The 16,586-nt window shown below is 49.9% G+C and overlaps 1 protein-coding gene across 2 annotated transcripts; it reads left to right on the top strand.

Moving 5' to 3' along the window:
* Positions 1–5,649: 5,649 nt before the first annotated feature.
* Positions 5,650–8,183, top strand: LOC130518514 (stathmin-like). Of its 2 annotated transcripts, none has more exons than XM_057021146.1 (5): positions 5,650–5,755; positions 6,848–6,888; positions 6,963–7,129; positions 7,205–7,396; positions 7,469–8,183. In XM_057021146.1, exons 2-5 carry the CDS (start codon positions 6,873–6,875, stop codon positions 7,529–7,531), a joined length of 438 nt encoding a protein of 145 aa, XP_056877126.1. In that variant the 5' UTR covers positions 5,650–5,755; positions 6,848–6,872; the 3' UTR covers positions 7,532–8,183. The 2 variants fall into 2 exon arrangements, with proteins under 2 accessions (XP_056877126.1, XP_056877127.1); XM_057021147.1 differs by having other exon boundaries at positions 5,718–5,819.
* The last annotated feature ends 8,403 nt before the right edge of the window (positions 8,184–16,586 follow it).

Genomic DNA, 16,586 nt, shown 5'->3' with positions numbered 1-16,586 from the left:
TTCGAAACCAGAGAAGCTCTTTGACCGTTTTACACGTCTGCTATAACAAGACAGGCGGATTCTGGGCCGCCTGCAAGCAAAGATCTGCTTCCCTCCATAATGAAAGGGGTGAGCGGTTCGCCGCTGGTGTCCTGGAGGAAGTGGTCTCAGAGGAGCTCTGGTTTCTGTCAGAGGCGGGTCGGGTCCAGATGCTGTTAGCGGCTAAACAAATGAAGGACGCCGCTCTCTCTCTTCCTCTTCCTCTTGCTCAGGCTGGTATCTCCTGAGCCAGGGTGGAGAGCAGGCGAGATGATGGAGACGGGGGGGGGGGGTAAAAGGGAGGAGTGGGGGTGGGGGGAGACGCCCGAGGTGGGTCACACAGAGGGTGCCAGCCTGGCGAGGAGCAAAGCCATCACGTGGACGCTAACGTGCCGCTTCCAACATGCAGGGGCCTGGAGAGGAGGGACGTCGACGAGACGCGAGACATGGGAGACAAGAACGAAAGGGGGGTGGTGGTGAGGACGTGGGGGGGGGGGCTGATTCTGTCAGTTATTTCAGCATCTGACGACCCTCATCTGCAGCTGGAGCTCGACCCCTCATGTCAGGGACATTTTTAACCTTCACACAGACCTTGTTGGCTCAAACTGTAACCATAGCAACCACCGTCCTGTAGCCTCCTTCGGCTAAATGAGCCCCAATGATGGAGCTCCGATCTTCTGTCCAGCTCACAGCTGTAAACAGTGCAGCCTCCCTCACCTCCACCAGGCTACGCCAGTGACCCTCCTTTCATGTGCCCTATTTAGTAAGAAGAGGTGGTTCTTGGTCTCCCTCCTTCGGTGGCGACCGAGGCTGTAAACATGACATCATTCCAGCGATGGGCAGGGCGGACTGACAGCGTAAGCGCGCCATCGTATTCTCCTCCTCCATAAGCTCCCTGTCAGACAGCTCAGCTTGGCATCACCCTCACTCCGGCCTGACCCCGTTCTCACTTTGAGCTAATGACACGCCGCGCTAGCTCATAGCTGCCTGGGAGGGCTGGCGGGTCCACTCCCCCCGTCCTCCTCCTCCTCGGGCTAAAATCAGCTCTGGTCCACTCTGACCTCTGTTCCGTCTCGTCAACAACCTCTCTGTGCTAACGTCTGCTGCGCTAAGCTAACCGATAAACGTCACTGTTTGTAAGTCTGCCGTCCAGAATGAGCACAAAAACTCTTTACTGGCTTTGTTTCCATGGCGCTTTTTTAGTTAGTTCATGGAAGAAGGTCTGTTTTTGCTCAGTTCATCTGGGGCATCCTTGAGGTTGGAGGATACCGATTGCTCTGCTATCGTTCCCTCTCAGGCGCAACTGCAAACTTTATTTGAATAGCGTCTGTTACTTTATTTAAATAGCGTATGTTACACTCCAGATCCCTCTGAGTGTTTTAGTCCAGCCTGACCCCCAAACAAGGTGGGAAAACCTCCATTTTAACAGGAAGAAACCCTGAGCAGGACTTGACTGGTGGGGGGGAGAGGATGGGAATCCTCTGGTGGTGGTTTCTTATTGGTCTGTGAGTAAAACTTTGATGTTTTTTGGTGCTAAAACTGTTCAAAACCAGCCCAACAATGATGTTTCAAAGCAACAAACGGCTCCCTCCCACTGAAATTCCTGGATCTGCCGCTCGAGCAAGATCCTTCCTTGAACAGACCGGCCTACAGACGGGTGGCAAACATGACCTGACTGCTCATTGGGGGGGGCTCAGCCCACCTCCCAAAGCTTCTCTTCACTCTGGATCTAATTGGAAGCGTCGTTTTCTTTCAGACCTCGAGTACAACTGGCGCTCTGACCGGGCTAAAGCCATCAGAGGCACATCTATGATCTGATGGTCGGGACAACTGGAGCGCTCGATCAGACAGATAATGCTCAGAAATTAACTGGGATGAGCCGGCCGCACACACACACACACACACACACTCACACATCTGGCTCGGATAACATCAGGATTACACTTACGGTCCAGATTGGGATTATGATTATCACGGTCTCAGCTCACGACTACCCCGAGCATGTCCGCTTCAGCAAGTTTGAATGGAAATCAAGTGGGGTTGTACTGAGACACGTGCACAACAAAGGGGTCAGTTTTCAGTGTCCTGCTCTGACCACGCCCTCGGAGGCCACACCCACCCAGAGGCCCCGCCCCTCGCCATAATGTCCACATCTGTTTATGAGACTAATTCAATCAGGGGAACGAAAAACCTGATTTGTTGCAGTGTAAAATGTCAGCTGTCACCCCAGCAGCCATCTGCAGATCATCTCCGCAGGTCTTCTTTGTCGCCCCCCCCCAGCAACTCCCCTCCACCTCCCTCCGGTCCATCTCAGCCCTTTGTTTGCCTGCTCCTTGTGTCCTGGGGCTGACACCTCAGTCCCAAAGGAGTCCTGCAACAGAACTAAACCCTGACTCACCACAACAACTACCCCCCAACCACACTGCCCCTCCCTACAACAGCCCCTCCCCTCCCACTGTAACCAGGAGGGGTGTTTTTAAAGTGCCCAGGAGCCGTCCCAAGTGTGCAGTCTCAGCCCTGGGACTATTATCAGGGAGCATCGTCGTCCTCGATGCTGAAATATTGAAATATTAATCCAAAGTATGAATATGGAGGAGAACATCAAAGTTTCAGGTTTTACATTTCACCTTCTTTTCCAGGCGGTTTGTCTCACAGACGGGTCTGAGTGTTGCTGCTGCAGGGAGATTCAGCGAAGTGGTCGCCTGGATTAAAGTTTTAAAAGGCCGCTAAAGTGAAAGCAGCCCTGACAGGAGGAAAGGCCCGCTGCTAACACTGTCTCGGGCTAGCTAACAAAGCTCTGAGCTGCCCATCTGTCAGAGGGTGGGAACCCAAAACATGTTCCTTGTGCCGGCTGGGGTGAAAGGACGGCGGGGGGTCATGTTTGGGGCTAAAGGATTAGCTAATGGGACAGTGAGGGCCGGACTGCTGGCTTTGGCCTCAGTGGTGAGCAGGTGCAAGAATCTATTTAAACACTCAACATGCACTTCTCTTTTTGATATTTTGCTACTCCAGCAAGAGAAAACTCAAAAATCAGGATTCCTTTTCCAGATGGTTCAACCTGTTGCTGACAAACCTGTCATCCGATGCTAATACAAGCGTGCTAAAGCAGCTGGCAGAACCTCACTGAACAAAGACTGAAACCAGGTGGTTTGTAGAGACCCTGTGACCTGTGCTGACCTGTTAGCAAAGACACTTCCAGGATCATGGATATGGAAACGCTCACTTAGGAGGAGAGTAATTATATAAACGCTGTTGCGGGTCCCCCTCCGTGGGTGCTAGCTTGTTGGTCCACCAAAACGGACCACGACCCTGTTCCAGTCATTTCTACACTCCTGAGAGGCAGCAGGACAGCAGCGTCTTGCTATGCTTATTCTCACCACTAGATGCTGCCAAATCTTGCACACTGGACCTTTACGGGTCTCAAGAACAACCGAAGCATCGCAGCATCTCTCCACGCTACGCCGCTGCACACGCTGGAACACACGTGCCTGCGTACATATGCGGAGTAAAGGGGGGGGTGGGGATGCCGGGACCACGTCTCCACAGCCTCCCAGGGAAGAGAGCAGCTGACTTGGTGATTACGTAACCCGCAGTTACATAAAAAGTTCTCACTTCTCTTAAACGTGATTGCTCTACATATTTAAATATTCACGCACCACAGCGGGGTTGCTCTCCACTCCATCGTTGGGTCCTGCTCAACACAGTGGGGGGGTGAACAGAAGTGGGTCAGGCTCCAGCTCCAGCCACAGCAGCGTGGCCGAGCCCCTCTGGAGGGACGGTCCCGCTCCTCAGCCGTCACAGTGGGAGACCTTCCTGTGGCGCAGCACAGTGGTGGCTCTGGTTACTAACACCCCCCCCCCCCACTTCCCATCATCCGACCGCTCGATTCTTCAGTCATCACAAAGCTGCACCTGTCGGGGTGAAGCTCCCTCAGCGGGGACGTTAGCACGTGAAGGCTACGGTTGTGAGCACACCTGAGGGACCATTTGCATCCTGATGTTTGAGCCACTTGTGGGAGATCACAGAATTTTGTGACCCTTTCATTTACCAAACAGGTCTGAATCATACAGGTGATAATGAGCAAGGCAAGCACAGCTCCCCAGACCTCAGACACACATCTGCAGGGTTGGACTGTCCTGACAGACAGATCCCTCCGCTCTCTACCTCGTCTTTGTCCCTATCCTGTCTCTTGTAGAGGGGAAGGGGGGGGGGGGGGGGGGCTGATACTGGCAGGCTGTGAATACCATCTGCTCCTCCTCAATGAGATGAAGCAGATCATCCAGGCTGGACTCAGAAGGATCGGAACCATCCGGATCAACTTCATTTGGTGCTGAGTTTTGGTTTTTAGCCTGATTTCCTGTTTCAGGCTGAACAAAAACACACCACGGCAACATTTTAGCGCCCATGTAGGGGACTGGAGTCAAACACACCCGTTAGCATGCTAACATATAATCTGCATCTTAGCGCTAGTCACATGCTACTGAGAGCATGTGATGCGTAACTATTCTAACGCGCACTTCCAGTGACTGGAAACATCGTGGCCTTTATCAGGGTGGGATCTGTCACTGACCCACTCAAACTCTGGGAGTGTGACCGGTGCCCTTTACGAAAGCAGCCCCGCTGGTCACCTGTGACACCAGAGTGACCAGTCCAGCTTCACTGGTCTGACAGAGGTGTGCAGGGTTCTCATGCCTCCATCCAGCAGCACGTCGCCTCTGCAACCCTGCCTTCAACAAAGCAAAAACAAGCGAGGTGAAGTGACATCCACATGCCTGCGGTAAAAATAGATCTGTTGGCAGCATCAGAGCTGATCTGCTTCCCTCTTCAATAATGTGGAACTAAAAATAGTCCGAAACTAAATAGCTGGAGTTCGATCGGTTGAAGCTGAATTTGGTCGTCAGAATTCACACAGAAAATGTTTTATTTAGGATCTGCATGAAAGAAGAGCTTCAGTGATACTGATTAACTCTGGGCTCGATCTGCATGCCAGTGAATTAGGAAAAAGCAGCAAAATGAGGGGACATAACTTCAGGGAAACATGAACACAAACAGCTTTGATCATTAATAGGATTAATGGAGTTGTTTTTCTGTGGCAACTGAAGCCAAACAGCCCGTTGCTTTTCTCACACGTCCCATCCCTCCAATATTAAGCACAAAAACTGGATTATATAACTTATCCTGCTCAGACTTTCTCCAAATGCAGGAAAGGACAGATCTTGAATAGCCGCTAATGCTAATTCAGCACTGTCATCCTTTGTTATATCATTGCAACATGCCCAGATCAGACCGTACACACTAGACATATTTCTCCACCTCTGTGAGGACCCAGAGTGAATCATCACTGATATCCAGATTATGCCTGATGCCTTTATCAAATGTGATTCAAATCCCAGTGTCACATTTGAACTCATCTTGCACTACAAAAGTTTTATTTAGTATTTTTCTTTCTTCATATAATGTTTTAAAATCCGAAACAAATGTATCTACATTGTCCTTAAAACTACATTCGGGTTAATCGGGATTCTGCGGCCCCAGAAACGCTGATTATTTTCCCCGTTGATCGAGAGAAAACAAAAACTACAATTCCCATCAGCACCAGAGAGCGACGTGACAGCCAATCACAGAGAGCGATTGATGTCACGGCACGCCCCCCTGGCCCATTTATGTGCGCGCTCGAGGCGCTCGCGCGCAGCGCAGACGGCGACCGCGGCGCAGCAGCATCCAGAGCTCGCGGGAGGTGGGTGTGACACGCAGCATCTCGTGCTCGACAACTCCGCCGCAATCACCGCGTTTTCCCGCCCGTAAGTACGAATTTTGACGGAATCGAAGCTGCGGCGACAAATTTGATGGTTTTCTTCTTTTGATTGTGTCGATCGCTGATTCGCTGGCACGTGAGTGAAGGAACGCGGCAGGCTGTTGGTGATGGAGCGCGTTTTTGTCTGGTTCTGGTTCTGTTTGAATTCGGAGCCGTTGGCCCAGACGAGGGGGGGAACGGGTTCCGGCCGGGGGACCTCCGGTGCTGCGGGCTGTCGGGGCGGTTTGAGCCATTGTTTGGCGGGCGGTGCGTGTTGAGGCTCCGCCGTCTTTTGTTTGCGCCTCCTGTCAAAAGCGCCTTTGTTTTAGCCGCTAATGACACAGAATCCAATTAAAGACGTTACTCCTCGTCGTGGTCCTCATTTTTCTTCTTTTAGTCTTTGTTTTTTTTAACATTTCAGCCCAAATATCAAATGTGGGCGTGATTGGTGAGGTGGGGAGCGTGAGGCCACCGTTCCAATTAAGCAAATTATTGAAGACGTTTTCAATATTTAGTTTTCCATTTGGGAACCCGGTCGACGACAGCGGCCGTTCTCCTTAAATTAGATTTTAAATATTTGTGGAGCCACCCTGATGCACTTGTGCATGCCAGCCCGCCCCCCCCCGCAGGAACACATGCTGCACCGAACAGGTGCTCCCTGATGGGCTCCTTTTTGTGCCACCCCTCCCTGATCCGAGGCCGTTGTTCGGCTCCGGGCCTGTCTGCCCCTGGCACTGCCAGCCTTGCCCACCCTGATCACTGCCCTTTTGTTCGCCGTGTGGCGGATTATCGGCTAATTTGGCGGTTCTGAAGCGCTCCCCCCTCTGCATTTGGTCACTCTGGGCGTGACGGTTGCCAAAAGTTTGGACACAATGGACCGTGCTCGATGTTCTTGTTTCTGTTGTGTCTGATGGGCGGTGGTTTGCTGAAGTACCGAGGGTGGCCACGGGGTGTCGCCGTTCCCCGGTTTTTAGCTGAATTGTTACAGATGCCCGCTAGAGGTCACTAACGAGCCCCTTAATTGTCCTCTCGCAGGTAATTGACGTGCAGCACCCTGAAGATGGCCGCCGCCGAAGGTGATTGATTTCTCTTCTGGTTTTAAACCAAAAAGTCTTTATTCACTCTGCTTTAATTAGACTTTTCATTTCAGACATCAAAGTTAAAGAGCTCGACAAGAGGGCCTCTGGTCAGGCCTTCGAGGTCATCCTGGCTACTCCAGACCCCAAGGGTGACTTCCCCCTGTCCCCTCCCAAGAAGAAAGATGTCTCGCTGGAGGAAATTCAGCGGAAACTGGACGCCGCGGAGGAGAGACGCAAGGTGGCCTTTCATCTTTGGTAATTGTTTCGGATGTCCAAAGATGTCTGTGGGGTGATGGGATGTTTGTTGTTCCAGAACCACGAAGCGGAGGTCCTGAAGCACCTGGCTGAAAAGCGCGAGCACGAAAAGGAGGTGCTGCAGAAGGCCATGGAAGAGAACAACAACTTCAGCAAGATGGCGGAGGAGAAGCTCAACCAAAAGATGGAGGCCAACAAGGAGAACCGCACTGCCCTGAAGGCAGCCATGGATGAGAAGTTCAAAGAGAAGGTGGGAGCTCCTGGAAGGACTCGGAATGACCTGTGGCTTGCTGGGGATGTTGACGTTTGTCTCTTTCAACAGGACAAGAAGTTGGAAGAAGTCCGGAAGAACAAGGAAACCAAAGAGGGGACTTCGGAGGACTGAGCGAGGGGGCGGGGCTTGTACAGGGTTTTTTACGTATCCAAAGATTGCTTTATTTTGTCCGGCCAGTATTTCTGTTGCGTTCATCATCCACCTTTTTGAAATAAAACATACCAGTTTGTGAATTTTTCAGCTCTCCCGCTTTAAGTGTACTCGCGCTGGTTTTGCGTGTGGACCCACCCCCGCCGCCCCCCCGTGTTCAGTCCAGTCCATTCGATGTGTTAGCTTGTCGGTGCAGCTTCTGCTCTTTTTGAAAATTAGCAGTGTTACCTGTTCGAGGAAGCATGTTTCTATGCATAGGTCTTTTATCCCTATTTCATAGTTTTGCAAACGATCCTGTGAATCACCTGTACTCGGCACTTAACTGTATTTAAAAAAAGAGTAGCACAAGGTTTGATTGCGGTGTTGGTGCAGCTTCGCTACCATATGCTAGTTTTTCCCTCCCTTCTGCAAATGTTTTGTGCCACTGATTCTCTGCTTTTGTATAAAAAGTCTTCAAAAGCACACGACCTCTTGTTCTGTAGCTGTAAACGAATGGATGCCATCGCGAAGATCACCTGACGTGGGCCTGCACGTGGAATGAGCAATACACTTGGGCGTTTGCATAGATACAGTGGCTAGTTGACTTGAACTGTTGTACTAAAACAAATAAAAACATTTCAAATGGAACGTGTGTGATATGGTTTAAACATCCGTGTGACATCAACTACAGGAGTTTCTGGGGTGTGACGTCATCTCTGGGCCTGTGTCGCCCCCCTGCTGGTGGTTTTAGGTGCTGCACACGGTTCTGGCGTGTTTGGAAACGAGAATTCCTTTACAAACTGGATTGGATGAGATTTGGAGATTCAAAATGGGGAAAGATTGGTTTTGTGGAGGAGTTGCATATTCTAGAATAAAAGATATAAAATATTCTAAAGCTAAAATAAGATGCTTCGCACCGACAAATCCGAAAGGAGGCAGGTGAACTACGTGGCTTTTATGTGGATTTAAGTGCCTAAAATCACCCTGCAATAGACGTTTTTAAATTGATCGCATGGAATCGCCGCTAGAGGGCAGTGTCCCCCGCGTCATTATTTATTATTCAAACGAAATGGGAAGCTGCAGTTTTATCTACGGTACTAAAATCATAATCTCTAATCTCAAATGTAATATAACATCAGCAGACATGGCTTTCCACGGAACAGCTGCCTTAGAATCATGCATAAGAAGAAATGTAATGTTCATCACTACTGTTAGCGTTAAATATGATGAGCAAACACAAAAACACACAGAAACGCTTCAAAATTAACTATTGATTCGGCTCCCACACAAAGTTTGTTGTGTGCGTCTATAGAATGCGTCCGTGCGGAAACAAGGGCTAGGTGGAACTAATATTCTGCATTTGGGATTATTATGCCCCAGCCGCGCGCGTGGCCGGTGGGATGGCCGAAGCTCCGCCCCTGGAAACAAGCGCCGACGTCATCAATCAATCTTCGTTTGGTTTAAAGTTATCAAAGCTTCCAAGTAACGTTGTTAAGGACATCGTGTGTGTGTGTGTGTGTGTGTGTGTGTGTGTGTGTGTGTGTGTGTGTGTGTGTGTGTGTGTGTGTGTGTATAAACGCTAGTTTATTTTCTTGTATGGATTTGAACGTTGTAGTTGCCTAGTTTGACCACCAGATGGGGTCGTTCCCACACCGCTCACTTCAGTCAGTCCTCACCTGCCCTTAAAGCTGTCAACTTATATCCGACCGAAAGAAAAGAACATCGCAGTCTTTATGATCTCAGAACGATAGGCCTGACTAGGTTAGTTGCTCCACCGCGAAGGAAACTGATGCTGAGTCCTCCAAACAACCCACCTCATCCACCCAGCATGAGGGCAGGGCCGAGCCATGAGTGGCGTCGTGTTAGTGCTGCCCTTAACTAGAATCAAAACCACCCAACCACGTCTAGATTACTGCAACTGTTTAAATCATTCCTGCCCCCTCTCCGGATGCACCCCAGTGATTTAATGCTAACACTTTCTCACGGTTTCAAAGGTTAGCCTTTAAGCAGAGCTTGTTTGTGTTAAGATGCTTAAGTTAATGTGACTGAGTTCAGATTAATGGGTTAACTTTCAGGAAATCCTGCAGTGATCTCTGCCTAGTCTCTCCTCTACCTGTCCTCCCCCTTCTCCCCCTCTCTTTCCAGCCCCCCCATCAGCAGGATGGTCCCCTTACATGAGCCTGGTCCTGCTCAAGGTTTCCTCCTGTTAAAGGGGAGTTTTTCCTTGCCACTGTCTCTTGTTGGGGGTCAGTCCCTGGGATTCTGGAAAGTGCGTAGAAACAATTTTGATTGTAACAGACACTACATAAATTAAGATTGACTGATTGATTGATTGATTGATTGATTGATTGATTGATTGATTGATTGATTGATTGATTGATTGATTGATTGAAGCATTAGCACATAACTGCATTAAATACAATTTTTGACTTAGCATTTAGCGTCACTCCATCACATCTGTACGTACGATGTCCCTGGCTAAGCTTTGGTGAAAAGATTCCGACCTTCACTCATTTAAACTATTCCTGCTGTTTACTTTACTGGAGTTGTGGATGAAACCAGACTGTACTTTTCCAAAAACATATCTCTCTACAACTTTAAAATTCTTGGATGTCTGGTGAGAAAAGCAAATGACAGAACCAAAAAATATTGCTGAAAGACGACGTGATATCTTATTTCAGTAGAATTGTACTTTCATTTGTTAAAAATGGTAAATAGTGGTTCAGCAACGACTGGTGTGTGGGCCACAACTGGGGCGCTGCCCCAAGATAATGGGCCGCCAACCAACAAACAACCTGCAAATATATCAGGCGTTCAGAGCCTGAAAGTAAAAGATGTATAGCTTAGCCTCACATTGTGAGACCTTTTTAAAAAGTTCTGTTGTGATGAGCTATAAAGCCTCAATGTTCACAGTCCAGTTAGCTGCAGGCATATCAGCGGAAAAAACATCAATACATTATATAAAAATATCAGCCAGACTTGTTTTAGCAGCTCCAAATCCGAAATGTACACAAATGCTAAATAAGTGATGGAGAGTAGGAGGATGTTCGAGAGTCACGTCTCTGAAAGCAGCACTTGTTGTGTAGGTGTCAGCAAGTCAACGGGCTCTTTACTCCAAATACACACATCGATCCAAAACTCTGCGTGTTTGTGTGCGTGTTTAAACCGCAGTGTAGGAGTAGCTAATCCATCTGCCTCGCCATTTACCACAGATGACCCATAGTTAAGTCTCGGTTAAGATGGTTGTTGTGTTGCTTTTTGGCAACTGTTGTGAGGCATTACAACAGAACGGGGGTGGGGGTGGGGGGGCTTTTACGTGGCACCCTGCAATCTCGGAGGTCGCTTGTAATGGCGGGTAGATGAACAGAACGGGACATGAAATGCAGGAAGCGGCGTGCTCGGCGTTGGCATCACTTGATGAAACTGGAAGGAAGCCTAATTACACAAAGCGCGGCGCGCTACGGCGAGTTTACGTGTCCAAATACGCAGAGGCAACATCTGCAAGTTCTAGATAAAGATTTATCTGAGGAAATATGAAAGGAGAAAGTGACTCCAAACACCATCTGGAGGTGAGATCCTCATTTCCAGTCTGCTGTTGTTTTGTTTATTGGACGCCGTCCTTGAGACGCGCGGCTAGCGGTGGTGCCGCAGACAAGGCTTCATTTCATAAATGTTACAGATGGAAACTGTCTGTTTTGTATTCAGCCGACAGTTTTTGGCCTGAGAGACGAATGGCTCGACTCAAATGAAGCAGAAACGCGGCAGGTAAGGTCTCTGCACGGCCTTTTCAAACACTTTGATGAGTCTCTCGCAGACGCAAGCTAGCGTTTAAAAAAACAACAATACAGAGAATTTAATTAACCACACCAGACTTTCCAAAAAAGAGTCTCAATAACAGTTATTTAATCTTTTTCAGACAATTTCTGCAACTTGACTAACTCCTCAGATGATAGCATTAGCATTAGCTAAAACTCTTTAGTGGGCACATTGGGTTTGAGTATCCAGTTGCTGATCAGACTGTGAATATTGACTCTGAATATTTAGGGATGCAGGACACAACATGTGCTGCTATAGTTGAATGATTTTAGCCGGTGCTAAAGAACAATGCTGTCTGGGGACAGACGTCAACTTTTCTGACTGACACTGCAACAGCAAAGTTTTGTGCCATGTTTGACATGATGTGTTAGCACTCAGACCTCCGAAGCTACCTAAGATAAAATGAGGCAGAAAAAGTTTTTTTTTTAACAGGATATAATCGGCCGTGGTTCACTTCAGAGGTTTCCTGATGTTGCGTTCATGAAGTCATCACTCACGCTGACGCGTCCAGATGTTTAATCAGCCTGGTGCCGCGCACAGCAACAAGATATCCATTCTACAACCACTGCGTTAAACTAACGAACGCTGAGAAACATATGGTTCGCTATGCTCCCGGCACCCCTCCCCTTTAAATCACCCAGCAGCCCCCCCCCCCCTTCCCCCACCGCGTGTTGCAACGGAATATTTTTGGGTTGCAACAAATTGCCGGAGTTGCAGCAAAAGGCTTTTCCCGGTGCGCTAAGTTACGGCCCGGTGAAGGCTTTAGAACAATACGCCATTAGCACACTTCTGCCTCCATCCATCAGAAGGCAGTGCCACCTGCCGGCGGTCATCCATCACACCAGCGAGCACGGCGGGCCGGCGTAGAGACTAATACGGCCCTGCTCCAACCGCCACCAGAAAGATGAATCTGTTAAGAGTAAACAGTGACAACATGACTGATCGTTTTAATAGAGGCGGCGAATCAGAGCGCTGCGTTCAGGTTATCTGGCTGCGTATGTTTACATGAACCGTGACTGTAATAAGAGGAGCCGCTAAAAGCAACAGGCCCCCCCCCCAAGGGGGGTAAAGTCTTTGGAGGCTCATTGGGCAGCGCTCGGAATCACAGCTCGCTGGAGTTACAGACTCGTAGCTTCTGTCCATTAAGGTCGCCCCCGAGAGACCCGGAATGAACCTTAATGGACGAGCTTCCCTCTGAATACCAACCAGGGGGCTCTTAGCTGAGCACCGCCGCGCCGCTGCCAGAACATTTGTTTACCTCGCTGCGGAGCTGCTAATGTTTCAGGGCTGACTGACAGCCTCTCCTCGCCACCCCGTCCTCCTGCTGAGCGGCCCTCCATGAACGCCAATCAGCAGAAGTTTAAAGCCAATTAGCGCCGCGTTATTCTCGGCAATCGCATTATTAAAAGCCGCGCACATCTCCTGCGCGCCTGCGCCAGACCCATCAATCTGCCGCCCGGGACGGCGGCCGCTTCGCTGCCCTCGGCCCCGCAAATCGGACCATAACGACATTTGTGCGAGGCAACGAACGGTGACGAGACGTACTTCCCGTGGCCGCCGCCACCTTTTGCCCATATCGCTGGGGGGGTTGGGGGGGGGGGGGGTTATGACTCCTGGGTATAATATTTCCCTCATTTCCATAACGACATCCCAGCGTGTTATAAACCTGGGCATCCATCTCACTAAGGCCCATTGAACAAGCAGCAGATTTGTACAAAATTAGAATGCAAATGGAAGGTAATACTGGCGGGGACGGGCCAATAAACAGCCCCCCCCAGCACAGCACGTTCCTCAGCACCCAGAAGCAATGGGCACCTACGCAACCCTTTAAAACAACAAATATATCATCAATCACGCTTCAAACCAATAAAGGCTTCAGCCGATGCTGTAAACAGTCGCTGTTAAAAATGGTCGACGGCGGTCAGAATGGGGGCGGGGCATGGGGGGGGGGGGGGGGGGGTTCACAAACATCAAACCGAAGCCAAGACTTCCACTACAGCAGGGATGATAAAGTGCAGAAAACTCTTTAAAATGTCCCCCGGATGCTTTTACAGACGGCAGAGTGATGAAGTGCATTCTGGGAAAAAGGATGAGGCGTCCTCTCAGGTGTTTCCAGTGGAGGGATGCAATGAAGTGCCCTCCTAGTAGGCGATAATGTGCCCTCCTAGTACACGATAAAGTGCCCTCCTAGTAGGCGATAAAGTGCCCTCCTAGTACACGATAAAGTGCCCTCCTAGTATATGATAAAGTGCCCTCCTAGTACACGATAAGGTGCCCTCCTAGTAGGCAATAAAGTGTCCTCCTAGTAGGCGATAAAGTGTCCTTCTAGTAGGCGATAAAGTGTCCTCCTAGCAGGCGATAAAGTGTCCTCCTAGTAGGCGATAAAGTGTCCTCCTAGTACACGATAAAGTGTCCTAGTAGGCGATAAAGTGTCCTAGTAGGCGATAAAGTGTCCTAGTAGGCGATAAAGTGTCCTTATCCGTCCTCTGCAGGGGTACCTGAGCGGGGGAGCTCGAGCTGAGCTCGACGCTGCTGCGCCTCAGCTGGACGGACTGGAGCTAAAACTGGGATAACGAGAGTCAGAGCTGACGTAATTAGCCGTGAACGTTTGCATCATTATGGTCTGGCTGTTGCCCTGAGTTACAAGGATCTGTGGTCATTTCTGTGGCTGTGAACTGTTGTTGGTGATGGTGAAGTGTTGAAGCGAGTTTCACATGACTAAGAGGTGGGGGCGGAGTTTAACAGCTTCCAGCGAAGAGTGGGCGGGACTTGGGTGGGCGTGGCCTGGGGTGGGCGGGGTGGATCCAGAGTATGAGTCTTTAGGCCAGCGCCCTTGCAGTGTCCTCAAGCGTCTGATTTTTACCTTCATCAGTGGACAAAACTTGCTAACGAGGGGGCGGTGGGGCGGTGGGCAATGACCTCACTGCTGCCGCGGCTCAGCTGGTTTATTCCTGGAACATTATTCCAAAAGGCAGCAGTAATATATTCACACAGTAATTAAGATGCATGCTGGAGTGGAATCCTTCTCCATGTGGCAGCGACAGTTTTAGGAACGCTTTGTCACGACTCGGCTGCAAAACCATAAAAAAAACCCCTTTTTATTCTGCAAAGAGGAGCTCCTCATGAAATATTAATGCGTGTTCCGTCTTCATCCCCTTAACCGCGCCTGAATATCAACTCTCTGGCACTCCGGCTGGGCGGCGTGTGCCAGAGGGCCCAATCTCTCCATCCCACCACATTCAGATTAGATTAGCGGCCGAGATAAATCGAACCGCCACAAAATGCGGCGTGACAAATGCTGAGTCAGGTGGCCGCAAGCAAATCTAGATGGAAAAAAGATCCCCGGAAAATCAAATCTGGTGTTTTTACTTATTTATTTGTTTCTCGGGAGAGATGAAAATGAAGCATTTGGATTGAATTGAGCCTTCAGCGTTGATTGAAAACCCTCCCAGGACTCAGAGGAGGCAGCTCCAGAAACCCCCCAAAGGCCTCAGCAGTCTCCTGATGTGGAGCCACAGCAACTTCAGGACTCGCGGCCTGTGAAAGATCTGCCAATCCGAGCAAAAATCATCTGTTGGTAATTGTTAAACAAGGTGTGAAGAGGCGGAGGAGCCGCGGGAGGAGGTGTCAGCACACCGCAGCACCGATTTAGCCGCTGTACTAATTTTTCGAGCAGTCTGGAAAGTGTAAACGCGTGACTGTCTCCATGGCGCAGATAAGCAGTCAGAATAATGACTTGTTCCGAACCTGCGGCTGATTGTTGCCCTTGGTTACGAGGACCCGCGGTCATCTTTTCTCCAAATTTATAGGTTGTGAGCTTTTGGGTTCAGTGCTGGAGCAATTTCCACAAGGTGAAGTGCAAAGGAGGCGGGGCTTATCCGAGATCCGCGTGTGGTGGGCGGGGTCAGAGGCTGGGCGTGGCTGAACTGGACCTTCAGCAAGGATATTCTTAAAATAGATGTTGTCAGGCTGCTATTTGTTCTAATGTTTTTTTTTTGGGGGGGGGGTTATGTTGGGTGAACATGTGTGCACGTTTGTGTTTGAACACTTTCCTGCAACAATCAAAGCAACCTAAATTTTTACTGCTGATGAACGTTGAAGCCAGTGTTTGCACTTTCTTCCTAAATAATTAGCTAAAACTGTTTCAAAGCTATGACCCAAGCGACCAACTTCTCAGGGAACCTGCGTGGACTTCCTGTTGGTGGCAGCAGGGGGCAGTAGATGGACGTGGACGGAGGCCTCTTCAGCTGCGGCAGAGGCGAGATGAGACCCCAGGATTCATTCCAGATTAATATCCAGTGAGGAACAGAGTTTGTTCCTGGTTTACTTGCTCCACGTCTCAGCCTCGCTAAGCTCGCCCCCCCCATCGCTGACTGACGCCGCCGCCGAACAGACATCCGTATAAGACGATTTGGTGTGTGACTGATTTATTTAGCCTTTTATAGGATTGTAGAGCTGCTGAGTGATGCTAACGATGACAATGACTGTGATCAGCCTTTCTTCCTGATTATGGATCAGTTTTAATCAATTAAATAACATTCTTGGTGGGGGTGGGGGGGGTGGGGGGGCTCACTTCAGACCTCTCCAGAGCTGAAAGAAACAGTGATTCAGTGATGAGACCATTCATGTGAGTGTTCAGTGAACAAAGAAGCTGAAATAATCCGATCCTTCACACGTCGGTATCCACCGGTGACCAGCCGCAGGTGGAACACATCACGGGGGGGGGGGGGGGTGGGCGCAGTCGGGCATATCACCTTTTTAAGCCTCCTTTTGTGCACCAGCAGTCATTGAAGTTGTCACAGGTTTGTTTGGGGGGGGGCTTGTGCCGCCTTTCGGTCCTTTAATCCTGTGGTGGGGGGTAAACAGACGTGTGTTTTAAGGGTCTGTTTCCAGTTGTGCTGTGCAGCTACGCCGCCCTGCCTGCTCAGCTGGAACTGCAGCTCGGGGGAGCTCATCCTATCAGTCATTCTGCAGTCAGCGGCCCACCATCACCATCGCCATCCCATCATGACACCCTCTCCTCCGCTTCATGCTCCGCGCCCCCGTCAACGCAGGTAGAAAAGTCCCCTGATGGAGGGCGACTCCTGATTTATTACCCTTCCCTCTGCTGTCAGGTGACTCCTCCTTCACTACACTTCCTTCCTCGCCTCCTCTTTTGTGTCCTCACACTCTCATCTGCCTGATTAGGGAATCGGATCCCTGCAGACTTCCCAGTCCGAAC

This window comes from Takifugu flavidus, chromosome 21 (genome assembly GCF_003711565.1).
Source record: "Takifugu flavidus isolate HTHZ2018 chromosome 21, ASM371156v2, whole genome shotgun sequence".
Classification (NCBI taxonomy): domain Eukaryota; kingdom Metazoa; phylum Chordata; class Actinopteri; order Tetraodontiformes; family Tetraodontidae; genus Takifugu; species Takifugu flavidus.
Note: the sequence above shows the minus strand (reverse complement) of the source record. Positions and strands in the feature narration are given on the sequence as shown.